At 31.5% G+C, this 23129-nt stretch overlaps 1 protein-coding gene across 2 annotated transcripts in view; it reads right to left on the reverse strand.

Moving 5' to 3' along the window:
* The window catches only part of LOC134712083 (kinetochore-associated protein 1-like), a 78949-nt gene that overhangs the window by 11790 nt on the left and 44030 nt on the right, over window positions 1-23129 (reverse strand). For both annotated transcript variants that reach the window (XM_063573235.1, XM_063573236.1), the window contains 20 exons: window positions 22832-22985; window positions 22153-22331; window positions 17370-17471; window positions 16849-16977; window positions 15868-15984; window positions 15477-15586; window positions 14989-15175; window positions 12988-13068; window positions 12439-12534; window positions 11946-12039; window positions 11196-11254; window positions 10065-10284; window positions 9467-9543; window positions 7930-8131; window positions 7489-7610; window positions 6824-6909; window positions 6197-6266; window positions 4986-5104; window positions 1706-1841; window positions 714-809 (listed from right to left, as the gene is read on the reverse strand). In XM_063573235.1, the coding sequence (XP_063429305.1) occupies window positions 714-809; window positions 1706-1841; window positions 4986-5104; window positions 6197-6266; window positions 6824-6909; window positions 7489-7610; window positions 7930-8131; window positions 9467-9543; window positions 10065-10284; window positions 11196-11254; window positions 11946-12039; window positions 12439-12534; window positions 12988-13068; window positions 14989-15175; window positions 15477-15586; window positions 15868-15984; window positions 16849-16977; window positions 17370-17471; window positions 22153-22331; window positions 22832-22985 (2436 nt within the window). The remainder of the gene's footprint in view (window positions 1-713; window positions 810-1705; window positions 1842-4985; window positions 5105-6196; window positions 6267-6823; window positions 6910-7488; window positions 7611-7929; window positions 8132-9466; window positions 9544-10064; window positions 10285-11195; window positions 11255-11945; window positions 12040-12438; window positions 12535-12987; window positions 13069-14988; window positions 15176-15476; window positions 15587-15867; window positions 15985-16848; window positions 16978-17369; window positions 17472-22152; window positions 22332-22831; window positions 22986-23129) is intronic.

Below are 23129 nucleotides of genomic sequence, written 5' to 3' on the forward strand. Positions count from 1 at the left end.
TGCTCTAAATGCTTTGGTTTTTGAGTTATAAGCCAAAAACTGCATTTTACCCCTATGTTCTATTTTTAGCCGTGGCGGCCATCTTGGTTGGTTGACCGGGTCACGCCACACATTTTTTAAACTAGATACCCCAATAATGATTATGGCCAAGTTTGGTTTGATTTGGCCCAGTAGTTTCAGAGGAGAAGATTTTTGTAAAAGTTAACGACGACGGACGACGACGACTACAAGAATCTTGTCCTTGATACTCAAACCATTCATTCAAATTTAATTAAAATATTTATCTCAAACTAATAAAATTCTTATTCATTTGTTAGAATACTTTCAATTTCATATTAATTACATATTCTGTACGGAATTTCCCGACATTGTTGTCCATTTAAAAAACTTCCTGTTTACCGATAAACTTCCTTTTTTGCCGATTTTGGAGCTGTAACTTTCCGAAAATGTCTAGGAGTATTATAAGACCAATGAACTTTTTTTCTCTCATTTCTTGGAATACAAATATCATAACATGTCTAGATTTAGTGTCTATTGATGACTTGATACAAAATGTTCCTACTGATAGATAAATGATTATTCACATTCAAAGAAAGTCTAGGTCAGGTCTACAATTAACAGCAAAAAATCCAACTTTTCTGTGTCCTAGTATACTCAGTATTAAAGAAGTTGAGTGTGTATAACCAATTTGAAAAGAAAATAAATAAACCTACCAGTTCAAACGATAATAGTTGTTGGAGAACTCCATTCCACAATTGTTTCTCATGAACCTTAAAATCTAGACACATACCAGCTGCTAACAGTGCCGCCTGTAATAACATTAAATATACTATAGGGTACAGAAAAAGTATAAACCGTATATCGGGTTATTTTTCGTGGGTGTAAAATTTCACGATTTTCATTGAATAAGGTATATGAAATATTTTGGCGGTAATTATTTTGGTAGATTCAAAACTTTTATCAATACCTTTGTATGTACACTTTTAATTTGGCGGAATTTATTTTGGCGATTTTGTTCTATCCGTGAAAAAAGGCGAAAATTTACACCGCACGAAAAAAACCACTATAAGGTAATATCATGTTTTTGTCAAACCATATATATTGGCAATAAGAAAAACCTCAATCTATTGAATGTTTTTTTTTTATCAAATTTATTTCAACCTTGAGGATAATAGGCATCTGCAATTGTAATTTTAAAGAGGTAGATGTATTAAGACTTATCAACCCCCTGGCATAGATCAAAACTTATATCAACCCCCTTGTATAGATCAAAGCTTATATCAACCCCCTTGTATAGATCATAACTTATATCAACCCCCTTGTATAGATAAAAAAATATATCAACCCCCTTGTATAGATAAAAACTTATATCAACCCCCTTGTATAGATCAAAACTTATAGCAACCCCCTTAAATAGATCAAAGCTTATATCAATCCCTTTATATAGATCAAAACTTATATCAACCCCCTTGTATAGATCAAAACTTATATCAACTTTGAACCATTTTACAGGACAACTGACAGTCTGTTCATATTTAGACCAATCATATATTTAACAGAAATCAATTCAGATAAGACACCATAATGTGACAATATAATCTTAAGCTCTCTTATAAGTAAAATAATTTTAATTCATAAATTTATGCATTCAATATCTTTTTAATCAATTCCAACCAGCCTATTGTTTTAAAGATTAAATGCTTACAGATTTCTGATGGTAATGGTTCCTCCAAATGCCTTTTATAAGTCCCTCTTTATTAGATTCCTGGAATGTTTCTACAGAGTGCAGAATATGAAGTTTTTCTAGTTCCACTAAGTAGGTTAAAGTCTTCATCAATTCTCTACAAAATAAATATGTTATATCTTTTAATTTTTGGAATTATAATAAAAATCATTACTCAAAAGTTCATCTGCAGTTATTTCATGGCAAAATGATATTTTCTTCTATTTGTTAGCTGATATATACTTTTAAGAAACAGTTAATTATTTTATATATGTAGGACTAAGAACTGCAATGGTACTCTGAACTGTGATGGTCCACGCTGAAGTGCGATGGTTATTACACCGAAGTGCGATGGTCTGCCTGTGACATAGAGTAACAAGAGGCTGTCACAACGACAACAAACCGGATTTATTAACATTTATTTGTGTCCTGGCAATATCACAAGAACCATTACTGATGAATGGTGAAAGTGAAAATCGTCAATATCAAATTTGACCTCCATTTTGTTGAATGGTTCATGAAAAAATGCACGGACACGACTGGAAACACCATGTTTCAATCTTTAAAGAACCATAACTCCTGAACAGTTAAAAGTCAAAATCGTCATTATTGAACTTGACCTCCATTTTGTCATCAGCAGGGGTGTGGAAATGCTATGCCCGACTCGCCCGACTCGTACATTTGAACAACCGGACAAGTAAATATTTTTGTCTTGGTTGCCCGTGGACAAGTAAAAAAATATACAAGTTCAAATCCAACAGAAACATAAAATTAACTTCAAAACGTATAAAGATGTTTAATTTATGTAAAAGAAACCAATGTTCAGCAAGGAAAAACATCAATGTTCATGACGAGAAATATTCCATGATACCGGAAATAGATCAATTACCAAAATAAATAAAAATAAGTATGCGAACCTGAGTCGCGTAAACATTGCATTGGCTTTGTCCTTTGACCCAGGATCGTCGATTAGGTTTTATCCATCATTTACTGGAAGTGTCATTTCTTTAAATTTTGTATCGAGATTCAGATTGATAATTACTTAATATGGGGACGAAAAATCAATAAAAAAAAAAATCGGGAAAATTTTCCCGAATTTTTCATTCTACTAATGAACTCAAAATCATTAACTTTTTTATTCAGATCTACTTCCTGTTCCGGTCTTGTTGCTTCCTGTTTCAGTCTTGTTGGCATGAGACTTTGAATAAAATTATTTATCAACATATCATCAAATAAAGTAAAGGAATTCAACACCCAATCATTTTTAATAATTATTTGAAATGAACAAAAAAACGTCACCTGATAACAGCGTTTCTTTGTATACATTGAATATGACGTCATAACTTAAATAACGTCACAACTAACTCCCTAACAACAGAACCAATATCGGAAACGTTACGGTATTTCCGTTTCTTTTATCAACATGCTTGAATAAAAAAAAAAATAGAGACTTCGTCCCCATTCACAGGTAATGCCTGCCTCATATTAAAAAGCTGGGCAAGCAAGACAAAAAGAGTCATGAGTCGAGCAGAAAACGTTAAATGCTAATGGAGGACACAGAGTATTTAAAAAAACGGAAGCGAGAATTTCAGACATCGTGGATATCAGATTGCCCCTGGCTATCTATGGAAATTTGGAAAATAAAATAAGATTTTGTCTTATTTATACTCAATTTATAGATGAAAGGTCAACATTATTTGTTGTCAAAGTTGTAAATAAAAGGGACGCTTTAACTGCCCATCAAGACGACAATAAATAATCAAGTAAAAAACAAGTGTGTCAGTCGAGAGAAACACCACAAAATCAATAGTTTATCTATTATTTAGTTTACATTTCTTCAATCACTGTCCTCAAATTTAGTATATACCTTCTGGCTACAATTTTTATTCAAAAACTGCTGCAAAATTGCCCTTTACATGTCATTTCATTGGTTGGTTTGCTCTAAAGTTTCTGTCCCATTGATGTTAAACCATTTCCTACTTTCCTATTTTTTTTTACACATATAAACAAATGGTTTTCATTTGTTTGTGATGCACAACAGTGCTAAGTAAGAATCATTTATTAGCTAAAAAGAAATACTTCAATATTTATTGGGCTCATCAGGGCAAGTAATTTTTTTCCCGGACAAGTAAAATTTTAGGTTTCACTTGCCCGGGGACAAGTGCTCACAACACATATTTCCACACCCCTGATCAGTAACAACATATTAAAATTAGGGAAGCTTTGGTAGAACAGTTCATGTGTAAATGCACGGACATGACTGGAAACTCCATTTTTCAATCTTTCAAGAACCATAACTCCTGAACAGTATAAGTCAAAATCGACATTATTGAACTTGCAAAACCTTCATTTAGTTGTCAGTAACAACATATTAAAATTTTTGGTTGAATGGTTCATGAGTTAATGCACAGACATCCCCAAATCAATAACCGACATTTTTGTCACAAAAATCTGGTTAAAAATCAAAATGTACAGGAGATGTCTTAATAAGATAACATTATTTAGAATTGACCAAAGTAGCTGCTATCCTTTTCATTTTTTTTGTCATCGTAAATAGCTATTATTCAGATTTTATACTAACAAAAAATAATTAAATAACAACAATGTACTGTGAAATACGCAATTAACTACTAGCATTGTATATCAGAGCTATGAAACTAAGTTTATTGTTGGGTGGTAGCTTTAAACAGGCGGCTTAGTAATCAGTTAAAATCAATAGAAACGAGTCCCGTTAGTATAGAAAGTCCCTGCTTAGGCATACAAAATCATTTAATTGCCATCCTTTTATGATTATCTATTCGATTTGTATTTAATTTGTATTGTGTTATCAATTCACATTATTTTAAGAAGAATAACTTAAAACAGGATAAAACAGGGGAAGTAATCAGAAATTTCTTTGAAGTGTTTACAATATAACACAAAGTTTGAGGCAAAAGTCGTTGATGATTGTTAATTAGTACCCAAGCTGTCAAGTGAAGCCATTTAATTTCACATGGTCTGTGATTAAAAGGTAACAACAACCCTCATAGTGATACAAAAACATAATAAATGTTGATTTGTCATTCAAGGTTGAAATATCCAAAACAGGAGATTCTATACTCCTGCGCAGGAGGGTAAAGACAAGCAGGAGATTTCCTGAATACCACCATTTGAGCGGGAGTCTCCCACTCAAAACGGGAGGGTTGGCAGGTTTCATACATGTGTTATTTACCAAACAAAAAACTACACAGTGATAAACACCATTTAGCTACTGAATACTTACCTAAGGTCATCAAATGATCTGGCAACTAAATCTTTGAGAAGTTTTTCTTCCCCAAGTTCCAAAAGACAATGTAGAGCTCTTAATTTACACATATTGGTTCTCTCCTGTGTCTGGTCAGACTGAAAAATAAGAATCACACAAAAACACCTTACATAAGTGTTAACATGAAAAATAATAAAGATCCTGCCTTTTCAAAAATAGAAAAAAGTATTTTTTACCTTAAGGGGGCTTGTGGGTCTAAATAAATTTTTTAATTTAATATAGGATTTCTCTATATTTTTCTATAAATGAACTTTATCTTATACTAAATAGAAAAATGAAATAAAAAAATGAGGTCACTGTTCATTTTCAGTCCTTTTTTTCTGTTGAACTAATAGGAGAAAAAAAGTAATATCGAAATAAAAAAAGAACTAAATTACAGAAATCACTTAAATTTTACAATTATTTAGTTTATGTACAGTTTATTCGAAAACAACAATAAAAAATAGAGGTCACAGAGGAGTAAAAAAGATATTTCAATTTTCGTGCTAAAAAATGGCATTTTTTCATCAAAGGGAGATAATTCAATGAAATCTACATTTTAAAAGTCACCTGGGGCCAACACAAATTGATTTTTTTGGAATGAGTTTTGTACCAAATGATAAAGTAACAACTACTTAAGGTAATAAATAAAAATTTGTAATGAAAAATTAATGTTTATTTTTTTCTTAAAATCTTTTACCGGCAAGCCTCCTTATTAACTGGAGTCAGTGAACATTTATTTAATGATATAAAATAGAAGTCAAGGAGTTTGTTTCCATGATGAAGGTTCATGTAAATAAAAATTTAATTAAAACCAATAAAAAGTCAATTAAAACCAAAAGTATTTTTTTCTATTTGACACAGTCATGAAATAAGTTGTTTCAAGAAAGAAATCCAACTGTAAGCATCAGAAAATACTAACTTTTAATCCAGCCTTGATAATTTTCTTGAGTCTAGACATAAAAACTAGAATGGTAAATTTGTACCTTATACCTTATACATATACATGTGAAGTCTAAGACCATCAGTTCACAAACCATAACCCCCACTTTTACTCCCCAGCTGACTTGGAAACAAAATATTAAAGAACTTTCAGAATACTGGAGTCAAAGGCACAAACTATCTCTGCAAATAACTACAAGTCAGTCTACCCTTTATTCTGTTTCAAAGTTACTGTTTTGGTTACTTACTGTGAAAACAAATTCAATGAGGTAGACAAGGTTTTGCTCTCTGTCACCTCTTCTTAGTAAGTACATCACCCTGAAACATAAGAAACATTTCTTACTAGTTACTGCATAGATTAATTTGGTATATTTCAATTGATCAAAACACACAAATTTCATCAACGTTGATGGTTTATCCTTTCTTAATTTTTATATTTTTTATATTTGTTGTTTTCATCTTTCATTTTTCTTATGTGTGCATTCCATAACTTTTTCATAATTTATGTTGAAAGTTTTGTTTTTATTCCCCATGCATATCTCTACTGCATATTATGCATTTTAAATTGACTCTCTGTACACATATTCTTGTCAGGGCTATTCCATTTAAACATACATCAACCCCCAGGAAGGCACTATGACAATAGGGCAGCCACCCAGAGAAGCATTTTTACAAATTTTGAAGGATTGTCCTCATCAAAACTTTGAAAAGGGCACCCACCACTAGAAGTGGTTTCAAAATGCCTTCCTGGGGGTTGATCTATGTTTAAATGGAATAGCCCTCAACAAGGAGCATGTTATATACTGTAGCATGCAACACATGGGTAAATCACATAAGATTGTACTGGACTTTAAAAACAACAAGACAGTTTTTACCTTTTCAAATTCTGATCGTCTTCATCATCATCACCGCTCACTGTTTCATTTCCAAGTTTTAGGCTGTCAAAGTTAAATGTTGCAGTCTGGAAAAGATTATTTTATTAATTTAAATCAAAAGATATGTATTGAGAAGTTAGTAAGTGTACAATACATAAATGTTTGTTAGCAGGATTTCGGTGAATCTGTTATGTAAAAATGTTATGTACAGTGCCTTTTTTAACTTCACAAGTGAGTTTCAGATCTATGAAACACCTGATTTGTCAAAGTTTCTTTGAAGAAAAACTCTATTCGAATTTTTGATAATGTATAATAGAATTATTCATGAAAAGTTTAATTTGATGTTTAATGAAGCAAGGCACATATTTAACCAAAATTAAATTTGGAAAGGACTTGTGCTTTGAAATAATTCAGGTTTCATACTCTTATATGTCAGCTGCTGCTATTTTGTCAAAACATAGATACATTTCTTTTTATTAATTTTTCAAAGTTGAATATTGGTTGAAATTCGATATTTATTGGTCTTTCATCAATTTTCATCAATTTTGTTTTAAAAGATAACTTAAGATTATCTTATGTTGGCTTCGTAGCTAGATATAGCAAAATAACATTAGCAATAACTTAGTTTAACCCCAAACACTATTAATAAAAATATGAAAACCTACAGTATCAGCATCCTGCTGTTTTGAGGAAGCAGACGGCAACCATTTCTGTAATAATTCGACCATCATAGATTGAAGATTAATGTCATTTAAATTGGCAACTTCTTCTACAACGGCATGGATATCTGGAAAAAAGTTAAATTAGAACTGAAAGCTCCTAGGAACCAATAAAGAATGGGAGGCACTATTTTTAGACTCCAACTGCCAATAATATAACATTTCATTTGACTTATAAATCTCACCAAACTCTAAGGAAAACGCAACCACTAACAATAAATCCCTTCCACAATGATCAATTTTGGAACAGACTTAATTTATTTAGAGATATATTCATAATTAGATGAACTGATTTTTTAAAGGCACTGTGTCAGGTTTTTGTTCTATTGGAGCATATTTGAATACAAATTGTCCATAAATAACAATATTTTACTCTAATTTGACTACCTGGTACATCAGCATCTTCAGTAGTGTCAACAATACAGGGATGTTCATACAATGCTATAATCAGCTGTTTAGGTTTGTCTGCCTGTTTGTGGAGTTCTGGTGTCCGTATTCCATGTAAGAACAATATCTGTTCTGTAGCCAATCTTCTCCACATAGCATTGAACTTAATCACAGCAGCCTTGGCTTTTTCTTTGTCTGTAGTCTAAAAATTGGGTTTTTAATGATTCTTTTAAAGTGTTTAAATTATTTCAAACAGTCAAATCTACAACTTTATAATATGATTGGTTTTTTTTGTTTAGTCCTTGTTATGCCTTTTGGCACATAGGGCAAGTAAATGAGTTAAGTTTCTTGTCCTTGTTTCCGTAACTGATTGTTTTTTTACGGGACGAGATAGTTGGTCTTGTGCTCAACCCCCAACCTGGAGGACCAGGAGATTTTCTTTCAAGGTTCTCTTCCTTTAGATCAGTTGTCGTCCCCGACTATGAGTCATGATCTACCCATGTTTCAATTCAGAGTTGTCTCTCCTAGATAGATAGTCATCCCTGACTACAACCTCTATCTGACCATTTATTTTCCCATAACTGGGGCAAGGTTGATGAGTGCTAGGGCGTATCCACACACCAATGGGCCTACACACTGCATCTCTAGGGTCCTTGCTACTCCGAGATCTCCAGCAGATTAGCCTGATTAACTAAGTAATCAGTATCCATGTGCTACCACGAGGAGGATTCTGCTGAAGTCTTGATAATACAGAGGCTATGTACTGGCAGGAAAGGCTTACACACTCGGCTTTCTTTTCACAATAAATTGCTAGCCAGCTGCATGAGACATCCACAAGGGACAGTCCCATACACTAGAGGCATGATATTACCCTGTGGTATACACCACATATTATATGTTATTCAGGTCTCAGGCAGGGTATATACTGTGACATTCCCGGCTTAGAGTTTATATCCCCTGAGCCGAAGGCGAAGGGGATATAAGCCCTAAGCCGGGAATGTCACAGTATATACCCTTTCTGAGACCTGAATTACACATATATTACGGATTACCCCTGACTTAATGTTATTTCCCAGTGCAGGTATTTGTTGACAACACATATATTGAAAAACCCAACCTGATATGTTCAGCATACGTGAAGGATTTTCTAATTTGCTGTGAACATAATTTTATTGTGTATGTAATAATTTATAATAACACTTTTAACATTAAATTTAAGAATTAAAAGTGTAAATTGCGTGATTATGTATCAAAAATGTATTATTGACTGAAGCACGTCATTATTTTCCCTCTGTGAGCCTCTGACAGTCTGATAGCTTTGGACTACCTCACATAGTAACCGGTGTTATCATGACGTTTTTGAGGTTCCAATTGGGGATAAAAACGTCGTATATACCCCGGCAGTTTCATGAATATATACTGACATCTCTGTGTTGTTATCCAATCACAAACCTCGACAAATTTGTAATCCGTAATATTATAATATAATACAATTGTAAAAAATTGCATATTTTGGTATCAACAAAACAATACTAACCTTGCTTTCTGGTAAAGCTTGGTACCATTTCTGTGCTAGGTATATACAACCTTCTAATCCCATAACTTTCTCAGCCCCTGAAATTTGCAATAACAGTTGATCAGAATTTTTTAATGAGATCAGGCAAATCAACTTGAACTTTTTCTTATTTTGCTCTAATTTCTGCTGTTTCACAGCTTTTATTTTCAAATATAAATGATTAAGAAACACAAATCTCCAATTTTATTTTTTCCATCTTTAATGGAATTCAAAATTGATTACCAACATTAAAAGAAATTAACAATTTAAATGTAAATCTTTTTTTCTGTGCATTTACCAGGTATGTCTTATTTTTTCTTTTCCTTTTACCAATGAAAAGCCTAAATTTAACATCCTAGCGAAACACCCTATCACTATTGTCGAGAATTACAGTACATCAAAGGTTCCTGTAAAATTTTAATGTCGTCATACAAAATATCTAATGCCACAATAAAAATGTGACTGTTGTTTGACATTAAAATTGAAGCGCGCAGATTCTCAGGTAAGCCAGCATATATTTCCAAAAAGGTGTATAATAAGCCAACAGCATATATCCTGTTGAATGTGACAGATAACTTACCAGAAGGTAATTGAGTTACCATCCATTTTGCACAAGCCATGGCCGTCTCACAATTAGATACCTTCTCTAGTAATGACTTAACATTAGTCAATAGTTCTTTGTTAGCATCTTTCTTCTGCCAGTTCCATTGGCTTTTGACAGTTGCTGGTTCTTTGTCGGTAGATACATAAGAATTTACCATATTTTGTATGGTTACAATGAAAATCTGATCAGTTGACATCTAGAGAAATGAAAGGAAATGTGATATAGTGCCAATGATAGTAATTACTAAAACGCAGGCTACCAACAAGAATGTTTCTAAAGTATATGGATGCCCCATTCGCACTATCATTTTTCATGTTTAATGGACTGTAAAAATGGGTAAAAAATATAATTTGGCATTAAAATTAGAAAGATCATATCATAAGGAACATGTTTACTAAGTTTCAAGTTGATTGGACTTCAGCATAATCAAAAACTACCTTGACCAAAAACTTTAACCTGAAGCGGGACAGACAGACGAACGAACGGATGCACAGACCAGAAAACATAATGGGCCTCTACTATCATTGGTGGGGCATAATGGTAGGTGGGGCATAAACATACACAGGGAGATATCTAAAATTATTTAAACAATGGATTAAGAACCTTAAATTTGAGATTAAAATTATTACCTTTCCAATTTATTTTTAACTTTTTTTCCTTATATTAGCTACTAGGAAATTTCTAGTCTTACTTCATTAACGGTTTTGTTACGGTTTTGTTACTAAAGCCAATCCCTATTTTAATCTATTGTTAGGTTAAATTTCAAGAAATAATCATGAAGCTTAAACAAATTGTTTGCCATACAAGAATGCTTAAAATTATAAATTTTGAGAATGGTTCAAAATGAACCTGTGTCCCACTCGAGATTGTTGCTGTCAGTTTAAAAGCATTATGTTGACTGCCAAAAACTAAAGAAATTTTTCACAAAATTCTATGAAGGTTAAATCAAGTTATTGATGTCTTATGTCATATGTCTTATATGTATAAATTGCAGACTTTATCTAAATATTAACTGCAAAAAAAAAGTCATCATATTTTTATAATTATATTTCCAAGTAACATGTACAAGTATTGACACTTATCCAACTTAAACCTTTCTATCATTACCTTCAGTGACTGTGAAACAGGGAGCCAACTACTAATTGTATCTTTCCTCAGTTCTGGAGCTTTAAAATAAAACATTTTATTATGCACAGTGATAATTTACTTGTTTAACAAGAATGTGTCCCCAGTACACAGATGCCACACTCGCACTATCAATTTCTATGTTAAGGGGACCATGAATTTGGGGTAAAAACTCTAATTTGGCATTAAAATTAGAAAGATCATTTCATAGAGAACATGTGTACTATGTTTCAAGTTGATTGGACTTTAACTTCATTAAAAACTACCTTTACCAAAAACTTTAACCTGAAGCGTGACAGACGGATGAACACATGCAGGCACAGACAAGAACACACAATGTAGTGGTTAACATTTTTTTTTTTATTAAATCTTAAGTTTTTGAGCTTTTACTTTCCAGAGACCTTCTTGTACTGTCAAGACAAGAACAATTAAGAAATTATAGATCCTTTTAATAAATTGAACTTATAATATAAAAAAGAAGATGTGGTATGATTGCCAATGAGACAACTATCCACAAAAGACCAAAATGACACAAACATTAACAACTATAGGTCACCGTACAGCCTTCAACAATGAGTATATAAGTATATATTCATGGGTTTTCTGATTCATGTATACCCATTTCAATTCATATTGTTTAGAAGGCCATATCGATATCAAAGTTGTTTCTTTTAACAAAAGCTCCCTTCATGATTTTTTTTACATCTTTCATAGTTATTAATGTATACATACCTATGATTTTCCAAGCATTATGTCCATCTAAGAGTGGATGTAATGGAATCCTGGTACTACTGTAGGGGGGCAGGGAATCAGTCATAATCTTCATCTATAACGGAAAGTAAAGTTCATTCCAGTTCTTTCTCTAAGTACATATAATATGATAAAAAGTCAGGCTAATAAATGTAAGATGTATCTACACTGTTATAGTTCTAATTTCTTTCAAATTCAATGTTCTGAAAACTAGTTAATGTATGTGCAATAGAGTGCTTAGTCCAAATATTAAGTGGCCTCCATTATCACTGAACTAGTATACATTTTTGTTAAGGGGTCAGCTGCAGCACGCCTTCAGGTGCTGGATTTTCAAGCTGTGTTGAAGACCCATTGGTTGCCTTTGATTGCTTTTTCCCGTTTGGTAAGGTTGTTGTATCTTTGACACATTTCCCATTTACATTCTCAATTTTATATTAAATTTATCAGTGAAATATAATACAAAGCCAATGCTTACCTCTTCATTATCTTTTTTATGCCTATAGTTAATTTCAAATTCACTTGGTGGTGCTCTTCTCTTGTACTGCTTCAGGTAAAATAACACTTTAGCATGCTGTAACAAATTAATTGTAATGTAATGGACAAGAATTCAATAATAAACAAAAAGATTTCATAAAGGGAAACAGTTCAGTCCTGTTCAAAATTTATTACATGGAAGTCAAAGAAATAAATTTTAAATTAATGGCAATATTTAAATTTAGTACAGTATTACATTTTTCAGCTACTTGAAGATCTTAATTTGCTTATTTTGATTGCTTCTAGTTTTTGATAAACATGCAAAAAATGGGTAAACTTCATCTTTCAAAATATTAACCAAAACTTGCTTATTCACTTTTCCGAGGTATAAACTCCAAATTGAGTATCCAGATTTGTTTTGTATAATTCCATATATGAAATAGCCTATGACAGACCACAAGCGCTGGCAAAAGCTCAAACAGTCTTTCAAGCCAGAAAGACCTTGACCTGCTAAAAAATATAAAATGCATAAAATAAAAAATGTAGTTACCTTTTCGCTTTCTGTTGTATCATTTATTCTTCTCATTTCTTCCATCAAGAAATCTAATTTTTCATAATCATACGGATCGGTCTGTAATTAAAAGCACAGAGAGATCACTTGATGAAGTAATTGTTGTTCTGAACTATGGGGATTTCAAAGGAAACAAGAATGCAAGTGTCAAAATGCCCTGTCTAACAATTCAAAGTATTAGAAAAAATTTGTAAGGGTTCAGCGGAACCCAGGGTCTCGCCTACTTTTGCTGTAAATCGCAGGCTCAACAAAAATGAAGAAAAAACTCAATAAAAATATTCCTCTATATCCAATCTTCTGATTGTAAGAAGCTTCTTTCCAAGTTTGGTTAAAATCCAGGATAGTATATGAACCTAATAAATGTTTTAAAAACAACTGTAGACTGTACATGTATGTATGGTTAACTGGAAGAAAATCTAAGTCCATTTAAAAGTAAAATACAGAAAAAATGGATTTATTTTTTTACAAAATTTACTTCTGGATACTATCTTATGATCATAAACAAGCTTTTGTCCAAGTTTGGTACAAACCCATGATAGTTTAAGAAAGTAATTAAAATTCTAAAAACTTTAACCACAGAGTGAATGTAATTTTTTCCTGCAAAAAAACTATTAACATATTAGTAAAATTCGGAAAAAATGGAATTTTATTTTTACAAAATTTACTTCTGGATACTATCTTATGATCATAAACGAAATTTCTGTCCAAGTTTGCTAGAAATCCAGTGTAGTTTAAGAAAGTTTTTAAAATTTCAAAAACTTTAACCACAGAGTGAATATTTGTGGACGCCGCTGCCGACGGAATGTAGGATCGCTTAGTCTTGCTTTTTTGACTAAAGTCGAAGGCTCGACAAAAGAGAAGTAAATGTCTTACAAGTTACATCAAAACCAGATATTAAGTCATTTTGTTCAATAGTAAAAGAAAAATGTGTGATAAAAAATTATAAGTACATTAATTAAATGGAAAATTCAAAAAGTATTGGCAAACATCAAGTATAGGTGTCTGACCAATCTGAAAATCACTAAAAAGTGACAACTCATCACTGTAAAGCTGATGAACAAATATTAATTAATTTTATTTTATTTGTAATGGAGATAAACGTGACAAAATGCAACACATAAAAAAATGCATAGTATCCAAAATCAAGAAGTAGCTGTCTGACAGAAGAAGTGAGTCCATAAAATTACACCTCATCACTGTCAAGTTGTTTTTCAAATATTTGTTGGGCAAACAAACAAGATGAATGTTATAAAGCCATTACTCCAAGAGTAGGGATATAATATTAAAATAGCCATGTGAAAATCAGTAAACATTTAAATGATCAAGATACAGATGTACACATCAATAGTAACAATTTGGATGTAACAATATTTTTCATTGGCTAAAAGTTGCCGTCAAATCCACAGTTGACCAGGCGTAACTAAGGAGGGACCCGCCATTTTGAATTGATGAATCAACAAATATTCGATTTCTACTATATAATCGAAAATAAAACAACACCTACCTCGAATTCGCCGTCTTAATGTAATTTTATCCGAATTTGAAGCGTACAGGTAATGTTATAACCTCCTGTTTGTGAGTTTTCATTTGTATGATGTCACGTCTAGCCATGACGTCTTTGTGCCAAAATCATTCATGAATTTTTTTATTTTTTTTTATTTGACAAATCTAGACATTTTTTCAAGTTTTATCATATTTTTCTTTTTGTAATCTATTAGAATTGGAATAACAGTACTGTAGTTGAAGAGTTGCCACAGTCAATTTTGATTTGACAGTCACAAATCTCTGTTTTACTGTCTCCGCCACGCGTCGCCAGTAAAACTGCATTTGCGACCTTCAAATCTACAATTGACGGTGGCAACTCTTCAACTACAGTACTGTTATTCCTTAATAAGAGACATTAATTTAAAAATAAATCTTCTAAGAATAGATCAAAGTTAAGTTTTGGGAATTAATATAACAAGATAATTGTCATTTTACCTTGTAAAACAGTTTACGTAGCTTGTCATACAATGTATCTTTGTCACGGATACTATCTATAGCTGTCTTAGCTTTCTTCAGCTGTATCTTCTTGACATCTTGTCCTGACAGAGAACTATGTTCTGTTGTAGTAAATACATGCTCCAGATACATCAGTAAACCGTCATCTGTATCCACTTCAAAGGCTCTAAAAAGATTGTTTAAAAAAAATCAAAAATAAGATAAAATATCAATGGAATATGACTCATATATAATACACTATTGTTATAAATAATCAACCATGAAATGGAAGCTAAAAAACAATGGATTATTAAGTCATTTACGAAAAAGGACATAACATTCTTTATAATGCTGTATCTCAGTGAATTTATATATTGTTATAGAAATAAATTATAGAAATAAAACATCTTTTCCTTGTTTCAAGGTACACACACTTTAAGACTCTAAGTTACTAAAGCATACAGAATGACATGACAAACAAATCTTACTGGCAGAAGTCTATGATCAACTCTGTGTCAGCTCCTGAAGACTGAGCCACCTGAGGAAGTAATTTGGCCTTCTCACTTACTGGCATCTGGAAAGCATCCTTAAAACTAATCTGTAAAATAAAAAATATATTACCAGTAATAAAATCTTTTATAATTCACTTTTTACACGTTTCTTGAAAAAACAGTCTTCGCAGATATATCTCAACTTTACTCAAAAGTCTAAGTGCTTAGTTGACTGATATATGAGTTATTTTTTTCTTACAAAAAAGAGGTCTTGTATAAAATGAGTCATCAATTTGTATATATATTTTTCTGGACAATAGATGATAAGTCATATTTAAACCTAAAGCAGCATTACCAAAGTAAGACAACAACTGATTTATAGAATTACCTTTATTTTAGCCAGTCTGTTTCCCCATTTGGCATTGACTTCTAACCTTTGACACATGTTAATGATATTAGGGTCCTTGTATATTTCCCCAGCACCAATACCAACATATGAAATAGCCTGAAAAAGTCATTCTTTTATGTATTTATTTTAAATCAATAATGCATTCATAATGAAGTAATAGAAAGCAATGAAAACAAGAATGTGTCCCCAGTACACGGATGCCCCACTCGCACTATCATTTTCTATGTTCAGTGGACCGTGAAATTGGAGTCAGAACTCTAATTTGGCATTAAAATTAGAAAGATCATATCATAAGGAACTTGTATACTGAGTTTCAGGTTGATTGGACTTCAACTTCATCAAAAACTACCTCGACCAAAAACTTTAACCGGACGGACGAACAAACTAATGAACGAACAAACAGGCCAACGCACAGACCAGAAAACATTATGCCCCGTTACTATTGTAGGTGGGGCATAAAAAACAAAGGATGAAACATCATTTATATTAAGAAAATAATATGTATTTTTTTTTTATCATATATTTCTATATGCTCTCATTTCAATGTTGTAAATGAGACTACTAGATAGTCAAAATTGTGCATTTCCATTATCGAAGAACATGTATTCATTAGGAAAGACAACAAGAATTAATTATCCATTCAGCAAAACTGGCATCTAAATGCAGAAACACACTACCGTAAATTCAGAAATTATTGTGTGCATTTATTATTGCGATTTTGTCATTTTAAACTTAGATGCGATTTTAATTTTTGCGGTTTTGAGAAAAGTCATGCTTAATTCAGTTAAAATATTACAAAATGCGAGTTTTAATTATTGCGTTTACAACTTTGTCGCATTATTCGCAATAATAAAAACCTCGCAATAATTTCTGAATTTACAGTAGTTTATCATAGATAAGAAATTAGCTATTCCCATACAAAAAACGTAAAATCAAAAAAATACTGATCAAACAGATTACCCTTAGTCTTCTATAGTTATGTCCAGATGTTTTGATAATCCTCAACACAGCTTCCTGTCCATCTCTCTTTGTACCACTCAATACATAGGCTAGGGCTAGGTGGTGGTCTTTAAAGTTATTGCTAAATATCTTAAAATAAATAAATATGACAGTCTTATCATTTAGTCTTGATCTTAAACAGTTTCTGTGATATGTTCAGACACACACAAAAAGTTCACACACATACATACATATGAATAATAAGTAATATAACATAAGTTTTGATTAAGATTTTTCAATAGATAGGCCTCAAGAGTATTAAACTTAGCAAAAATGTACCAAGTATAGCAACAACAAAAAATCAGTTAAAAATCAATCATTCATTTCAACAAATTATTCAAAGGATTTTTTAATTTGTAACATATAAAAAATACTACATTTAACATAGAACTTGATATCTTGTTTTTATGTACACATGGTAATTTGTGACATCATGGTCACAGTTTATTATTGTATCACAGAGATAAAATTAAGTGACTAACTTTCATCAAAACACCAGTAGTAAATTCTTTTATCAGAGGTGTAGATGTTTTAACAATTCCTTCCAAATCATTTTTCTTCTCTGTCATAATTTCACTTATTGTCTGTAATGAAATGAGAAAAAGTTCATTTGAAACATATGTATAAGAAATGGTAATGAAATAGTATAGAAAAAGTCATATTTGTAAGTCATGACCATGGCATTGTAACTTTTTTCTTCTTTGTCTTATGAGTATTTGATGTCCCTTTGGTATATCCTGTCCCTTTTATGAACAAGAGCTGTTTTTGTATTATATCTTTACGGTTAAAATTTGTTTGTTCAACTGACTCACTAAAGATATCATGTCCACATGAACTATACTACTGGTCACTGCACCAAAATGTATTGAACAAAAAAAAAAGTTTCTATTACTTTGCGTTGTATTACTTTTATATTCAAAACCTATATCTAAGGCGCCCATATAAAGGTACAAAGTAACATCATAAACATATAAAATGTAGATACGGGAAACATAATGTTAAATATTTGCACTATATTCTCATCATACAGATTCACATACATGTAGGCTATCATGACTACAGTAACATTATTTTTTTTTTATCTTTATATCTATATGACCCTCATTAGCTATTATATCTACAGAAGCATACCTCAATCACTAGTTGGATTCTCATTTGATTAACTAATGATATCGGATGAACAGTGTATAACATATACAGTAGAGTCTGGTAAGTTATAATATCTACAGTAACATACCTCATTAACAAGCTGGATTCCCATTTGATTTACTAATGATATCTGATGAACAGTGTATAACATATACAGTAGAGTCTGGTAAGTTATAATATCTACAGTAACATACCTCATTAACAAGCTGGATTCCCTTTTGATTTACTAATGATATCTGATGAACAGTGTATAACATATAAAGTAGAGTCTGGTAAGTTATAATATCTACAGTAACATACCTCATTAACAAGCTGGATTCCCATCTGATTAACTAATGATATCTGATGAACAGTGTATAACATATAAAGTAGAGTCTGGTAAGTTATAATATCTACAGTAACATACCTCATTAACAAGCTGGATTCCCATCTGATTAACTAATGATATCTGATGAACAGTGTATAACATATAAAGTAGAGTCTGGTAAGTTATAATATCTACAGTAACATACCTCATTAACAAGCTGGATTCCCATCTGATTAACTAATGATATCTGATGAACAGTGTATAACATATAAAGTAGAGTCTGGTAAGTTATAATATCTACAGTAACATACCTCATTAACAAGCTGGATTCCCATCTGATTTACTAATGATATCTGATGAACAGTGTATAACATATAAAGTAGAGTTTGGTAAGTTATAATATCTACAGTAACATACCTCATTAACAAGCTGGATTCCCATCTGATTAACTAATGATATCTGATGAACAGTGTATAACATATAAAGTAGAGTCTGGTAAGTTATAATATCTACAGTAACATACCTCATTAACAAGCTGGATTCCCATTTGATTTACTAATGATATCTGATGAACAGTGTATAACATAAGAAGTAGAGTCTGGTAAGTTATAATATCTACAGAAACATACCTCATTAACAAGCTGGATTCCCATCTGATTAACTAATGATATCTGATGAACAGTGTATAACATATAAAGTAGAGTTTGGTAAGTTATAATATCTACAGAAACATACCTCATTAACAAGCTGGATTCCCATCTGATTAACTAATGATATCTGATGAACAGTGTATAACATATACAGTAGAGTCTGGTAAGTTATAATATCTACAGAAACATACCTCATTAACAAGCTGGATTCCCATCTGATTAACTAATGATATCTGATGAACAGTGTATAACATATAAAGTAGAGTCTGGTAAGTTATAATATCTACAGTAACATACCTCATTAACAAACTGGATTCCCATTTGATTTACTAATGATATCTGATGAACAGTGTATAACATATAAAGTAGAGTCTGGTAAGTTATAATATCTACAGTAACATACCTCATTAACAAGCTGGATTCCCATCTGATTAACTAATGATATCTGATGAACAGTGTATAACATATAAAGTAGAGTCTGGTAAGTTATGATATTTACAGTAACGTACCTCATTAACAAGCTGGATTCCCATCTGATTAACTAATGATATCTGATGAACAGTGTATAACATATAAAGTAGAGTCTGGTAAGTTATAATATCTACAGTAACATACCTCATTAACAAGCTGGATTCCCATCTGATTAACTAATGATATCTGATGAACAGTGTATAACATATAAAGTAGAGTCTGGTAAGTTATAATATCTACAGTAACATACCTCATTAACAAGCTGAATTCCCATCTGATTAACTAATGATATCTGATGAACAGTGTATAACATATAAAGTAGAGTTTGGTAAGTTATAATATCTACAGTAACATACCTCATTAACAAGCTGGATTCCCATCTGATTAACTAATGATATCTGATGAACAGTGTATAACATATACAGTAGAGTCTGGTAAGTTATAATATCTACAGTAACATACCTCATTAACAAGCTGGATTCCCATTTGATTTACTAATGATATCTGATGAACAGTGTATAACATAAGAAGTAGAGTCTGGTAAGTTATAATATCTACAGTAACATACCTCATTAACAAGCTGGATTCCCATCTGATTGACTAATGATATCTGATGAACAGTGTATAACATATACAGTAGAGTCTGGTAAGTTATAATATCTACAGTAACATACCTCATTAACAAGCTGCATTCCCATTTGATTTACTAATGATATCTGATGAACAGTGTATAACATATAAAGTAGAGTTTGGTAAGTTATAATATCTACAGTAACATACCTCATTAACAAGCTGGATTCCCATCTGATTAACTAATGATATCTGATGAACAGTGTATAACATATACAGTAGAGTCTGGTAAGTTATAATATCTACAGTAACATACCTCATTAACAAGCTGGATTCCCATCTGATTAACTAATGATATCTGATGAACAGTGTATAACATATAAAGTAGAGTCTGGTAAGTTATAAAATCTACAGTAACATACCTCATTAACAAGCTGGATTCCCATCTGATTAACTAATGATATCTAATGAACAGTGTATAACATATAAAGTAGAGTTTGGTAAGTTATAATATCTACAGTAACATACCTCATTAACAAGCTGGATTCCCATCTGATTTACTAATGATATCTGATGAACAGTGTATAACATATAAAGTAGAGTTTGGTAAGTTATAATATCTACAGTAACATACCTCATTAACAAGCTGGATTCCCATCTGATTAACTAATGATATCTGATGAACAGTGTATAACATATAAAGTAGAGTCTGGTAAGTTATAATATCTACAGTAACATACCTCATTAACAAGCTGGATTCCCATCTGATTAACTAATGATATCTGATGAACAGTGTATAACATATAAAGTAGAGTCTGGTAAGTTATGATATTTACAGTAACGTACCTCATTAACAAGCTGGATTCCCATCTGATTAACTAATGATATCTGATGAACAGTGTATAACATATAAAGTAGAGTTTGGTAAGTTATAATATCTACAGTAACATACCTCATTAACAAGCTGGATTCCCATCTGATTAACTAATGATATCTGATGAACAGTGTATAACATATAAAGTAGAGTCTGGTAAGTTATAATATCTACAGTAACATACCTCATTAACAAGCTGGATTCCCATCTGATTAACTAATGATATCTAATGAACAGTGTATAACATATAAAGTAGAGTCTGGTAAGTTATAATATCTACAGAAACATACCTCATTAACAAGCTGGATTCCCATCTGATTAACTAATGATATCTGATGAACAGTGTATAACATATACAGTAGAGTCTGGTAAGTTATAATATCTACAGTAACATACCTCATTAACAAGCTGGATTCCCATCTGATTAACTAATGATATCTGATGAACAGTGTATAACATATACAGTAGAGTCTGGTAAGTTATAATATCTACAGTAACATACCTCATTAACAAGCTGGATTCCCATCTGATTAACTAATGATATCTGATGAACAGTGTATAACATATAAAGTAGAGTCTGGTAAGTTATAATATCTACAGTAACATACCTCATTAACAAGCTGGATTCCCATTTGATTTACTAATGATATCTGATGAACAGTGTATAACATATGAAGTAGAGTCTGGTAAGTTATAATATCTACAGTAACATACCTCATTAACAAGCTGGATTCCCATCTGATTAACTAATGATATCTGATGAACAGTGTATAACATATAAAGTAGAGTCTGGTAAGTTATAATATCTACAGTAACATACCTCATTAACAAGCTGGATTCCCATTTGATTTACTAATGATATCTGATGAACAGTGTATAACATATGAAGTAGAGTCTGGTAAGTTATAATATCTACAGTAACATACCTCATTAACAAGCTGGATTCCCATTTGATTTACTAATGATATCTGATGAACAGTGTATAACATATACAGTAGAGTCTGGTAAGTTATAATATCTACAGTAACATACCTCATTAACAAGCTGGATTCCCATCTGATTAACTAATGATATCTGATGAACAGTGTATAACATATAAAGTAGAGTCTGGTAAGTTATAATATCTACAGTAACATACCTCATTAACAAGCTGGATTCCCATTTGATTTACTAATGATATCTGATGAACAGTGTATAACATATACAGTAGAGTCTGGTAAGTTATAATATCTACAGTAACATACCTCATTAACAAGCTGGATTCCCATTTGATTTACTAATGATATCTGATGAACAGTGTATAACATATGAAGTAGAGTTTGGTAAGCTAACTGTATGTGGCTATTATCCTTTAGGTAGCTCAATACAGGTTTGACAGAATTTGTCAACTTTTCAATGCATTCTGTATCCTCTGTAGTCTCATCTTAAACAGAAAAAAATACAGATCATTTCAAACCATTTATAGCAATAAGTTGATTAGTTTTCCATAAGTTATTATTAGAAGTTTGCCATGAAACAAGAAAATGAGGTTTTGGTCAAATGATAATTTTTTCAGACAAATATGTGTACCATACAACCATTTATATACAAAATATACTATCCTTTTACCTATAGTATCTGAGAAACTGATCTAACTGTGGAAACTAAATGTGAATCAATAAACCATGAAATCAGTTAAGTCAAATTAGCACTACAAGAATGAATTATTCACCTTACAACCATTTAATATACCACATACAGTTGATTTATTACTTAAAGTATCACAAAAACTGTCTTAATCATAACAAATTTCAAGGTAACCATTGAATCATGTAAACGTGGTCAATATCAAATCAACCCATTTGGATAAATATCAAATATAGTTGATCTCAGAACAATGCTAATTAATGTATGTATACCATACAAGGTTTCACAGAAACATACCAATAGTTGGATGACACACACAATATTGTGAGATGAATGGTAGAATGACAGTGGAATTCATCACAAGTGCATCTTCTTTAAACATGCTGTCTGACATCCAATCAGAAACCATTTCTACAGAAGGAGTTATCTTCTCTTGGTTCATTTCCTCCTCCTACAAACAATTCCATTTCATTTAGACATTCATTTTTTTTTAACCAAAGCAATTGTTATATACAACAAATTTGTAGTAAGATACATTAAAACATATTAAGAGAAGAAGAAAACTCAAATCAAATGGGACTTCTTTACTCTTCTA

This window comes from Mytilus trossulus, chromosome 3, assembly GCF_036588685.1.
Source record: "Mytilus trossulus isolate FHL-02 chromosome 3, PNRI_Mtr1.1.1.hap1, whole genome shotgun sequence".
In the NCBI taxonomy this organism is placed as follows: domain Eukaryota; kingdom Metazoa; phylum Mollusca; class Bivalvia; order Mytilida; family Mytilidae; genus Mytilus; species Mytilus trossulus.